Here is a 2,982-nt window from a genome sequence, read left to right as displayed (position 1 = left end):
TCCTTGTCCCTATACCTCTGCCTCCTCCTCCATGGTGCTGTCCCCACGCTGTGCCACCCCCACGTCGCGCCTTAGCCAGTGCTCCAGACTCCCAGTGCCCCTCACTCAGGTCTGGGTTTCTCTCGCGCCCCCCCGCCCCCACCTATCGTGGGGCTCCCAGGACAGGTCAGCGGGGCCTTCGCTCCAAGGTGACGGTGACTAGACGCAAGTCCAGTATCACGACAGCATGGCCCCAGATTCTGAGAGCCCCTCTGAGACGGGTCCCCGCTTCCCTGCATGGGGGTGGACCAAGGGGGCTGCAGAGATTCTTGGTTCTACAGCTTCTGAGGAGACAGCACGGGCCCTGCGCCCCCTTGTGGCCAGTATAGGGCAGCTCGGGCCACTTGGAGCAGAGAACAGCCCTCCCCTGGAAAATGAGCCCAGGCCACAGCCAAGTTTAGTAAAATCTGGATGACCACTGGCATCATTTTTATTGCAAATCAGTTAACAAAAGACGAAAAAAAAAATCATTCACCTACAGTTTTGCATGTAGATAATTTTTTAAAAGTCTCCTTTTTTCCGTAAACTACACTCTATTTTATAAAACACAGTAAGAACCACCGTCTCAGGACGAGTCTGGTCGTGCCCACTGGGAACGGCAGGACGTCGTCCCACCAAGCCGAGGAGGCCCTGAGGAGGTGGGCCGTGCTGGAGGCCCCTTCCCTGCTTACGCTCTCAGGAGCTACTATGCCGCAGCTGGGGTGGCAGGGCCTGTGCTGCACGGAGCCAAGACGTGTCCTGACACCCTCGTCGGTGTGACACGTGGCAGACTTGCTCATCCAGATTTTTTAAACAAAATCCACCTTTAAAAACGTATTTACAGACATTTACTCTGCCACAGGCTTATACTCGATATTGCAAGAATACACTCCTCCCGGAGAGCACTCTTCTGACCCAGGAGGGGTGGCTCTGCCAGCAGGCTCCACACCACCCTGGGGGTCACCTCCGCTAGGCTCCCCCAGGACCAATGGCTTCTGTGCGCCCGACGCCGACACAGCCTTGGTGTGGGTTCTCTGGCAAGCTCCCTATAAAAAACAGGAGCCCGTCAGTCAGGTTCTGAGCCCGGGCTCACACCACAATGGCCCACCATCCGCTGCACCTGGAAAAGCTGCTGGAGATGAGGCGCGGGCAGCGGGGACGGCCCGGCAGGTCAGCTGGCAGTGTCTTTTCCCAGAAATGGGCAGGACTCGTCCACGTGGGTCCAAGACGGACTTCCCCACCGAGCTGCGTGCTGACTTCTGCTCCGTGATGGTCACATATCATGCAGGGTGGGCGGGGGCTTTCTGAAGAAATGAGAGCTTGCAAGACCAACAGACAGCTAGAGAGTAATCCTGAACCCAAAACAAAGATTCACGACTGGTACCCTGAAACGCACTCTTGGTGTACCCCAAGAAAACATCTTTAAAAAAGTTTTAAAAAATCATTTAAAAACACCAAACCATACCAACCACATCACTTTACTTTAGGGTCCACCTCAGGCATCCTATTTTAGGTGCACGTGAGTCCACGTGCCACAGGTGCGGGAGGGCGGGCCTCCCTGTTCATCTCTAGACGCAGGTGACGCTGGGAGGGGCCAGGATCCAGCGGGGGCGGGGCCTGGGGACCTGGCGCGGGCCCCCGGGGACCTTGGGAGCTTTTTGGTCAACGCTGGTTTAAACCTCCCTTCCTCCTGCATCATTTCTTTTTGGATTTTGAAAAAAGAAATCAATAAATATATGGCATTTATAACATGAATCTTTGTTCGTATCTTACAAATGCACACAAAGTGTCTCTGTCCTAAGCGGGAGAATCATACTCTTGAGAACTTGTTTACTTTCTTGGAGCCGATAAAAGTTCCTACCTGGTGCCTAGAAAACAGCACATATAAATAAAAAGGCAGTGTTTCCATGTAAAACAAAAGTACATAAATAAATACTAAAAAAAAAAAAAAAAAAAAAGCTGAAATGTGTGTCCTCTTGCTTTGTATAAAAACATGGGTTTTTAGAACGGCTCCGCGCTTCGGTGTCCGGCCGCACGCGCACACACCCGGCCGGGCTTGGGAAAGGAAGCCGAGGTCCCGGGGCGGCGGCTGTTTACTTGAACGCCTCTGGAATGTGGGCGATCTGAGACTGCATGCTGGTGGGTGGGCTGGAGATACCCTCGGACCAGTCGGAGATGTTGGAGTGTGGCGAAGAGCTGGACCACTGGTCGGGGGACTCGGGCGACGGCGTGAGGAAGGGGTGTTCGGGCACCTGCAACTGGTGGCTGGGCGTGTTCTCTGCGGGCGAGGAGGAGTAGCTGTGCTGCGAGGGCGGCGTCAGGAACTGGGCGGTGGTCAGGGGCGGCGCCAGCGACGGGGGCAGCGCCGTGGGCAGTACCTGGCCCTCCTGCGGCAGGATGGTGTGCACCGCCAGGCCACTGGGGCCCAGCGGCTGCACGTCTGCCTGGCTCGGCTCGCCGCCCAGGAAGCCCCGGCCCAAGTGCCCGCCGGCCGCCGCGCTCATGCTGAGATGCGGCTGTGGCTGTGGCGGCTGCAAGCTTTGCTGCATCTGTAAGTTTTGCTGCTGCGGCTGCATCTGCAGATTCTGCTGCGGTTGCTGCTGCTGCTGCTGTTGGACCTGCTGGAGCTGCTGGGCTGGCACCAGGGGCGGCTGGGTGGCCAGCCGCGAGCCGGGCGGCCCCTGGTAGCTGACCATCTGGGACAGGGTGCTGGAGGAAAGGCCGCCGTGCAACGGGCCCATCACGCCGTGCTGGAGGGCGGGCGCCTGCGGGGTCAGGGTGCCGGCTGCACCACGCAGCGGGGTGTACTGGCTCGGCACCCTGCTGTTCTGCAGCCGGGACAGCCACTCGCACTGCCCGCTCAGGCTGGCGGCCCCGCCCACGGTGAAATTCACGGCACCCCCCGCAGCGCCCAGAGCGGTGCTGCCGCCGCTGCCGGAGGCCACGGGCAGGTGGGAGAGGCGC

At 58.4% G+C, this 2,982-nt stretch overlaps 1 protein-coding gene across 1 annotated transcript in view; it reads right to left on the bottom strand.

Annotated features, from left to right (window-relative positions):
- Positions 1-362: 362 nt before the first annotated feature.
- The window catches only part of NOTCH1 (notch receptor 1), a 54,315-nt gene continuing 51,695 nt past the window's right edge, over positions 363-2,982 (bottom strand). The window contains exon 35 of the mRNA XM_023742620.1: positions 363-2,982. This exon is cut by the window's right edge and continues 87 nt beyond it. Coding sequence (XP_023598388.1) covers positions 2,112-2,982 — 871 coding nt within the window. The 3' untranslated portion in view covers positions 363-2,111.

The sequence above is a fragment of the Trichechus manatus genome, unplaced genomic scaffold, assembly GCF_000243295.1.
Source record: "Trichechus manatus latirostris isolate Lorelei unplaced genomic scaffold, TriManLat1.0 scaffold00214, whole genome shotgun sequence".
NCBI classification, from domain to species: domain Eukaryota; kingdom Metazoa; phylum Chordata; class Mammalia; order Sirenia; family Trichechidae; genus Trichechus; species Trichechus manatus.
Note: the sequence above shows the minus strand (reverse complement) of the source record. Positions and strands in the feature narration are given on the sequence as shown.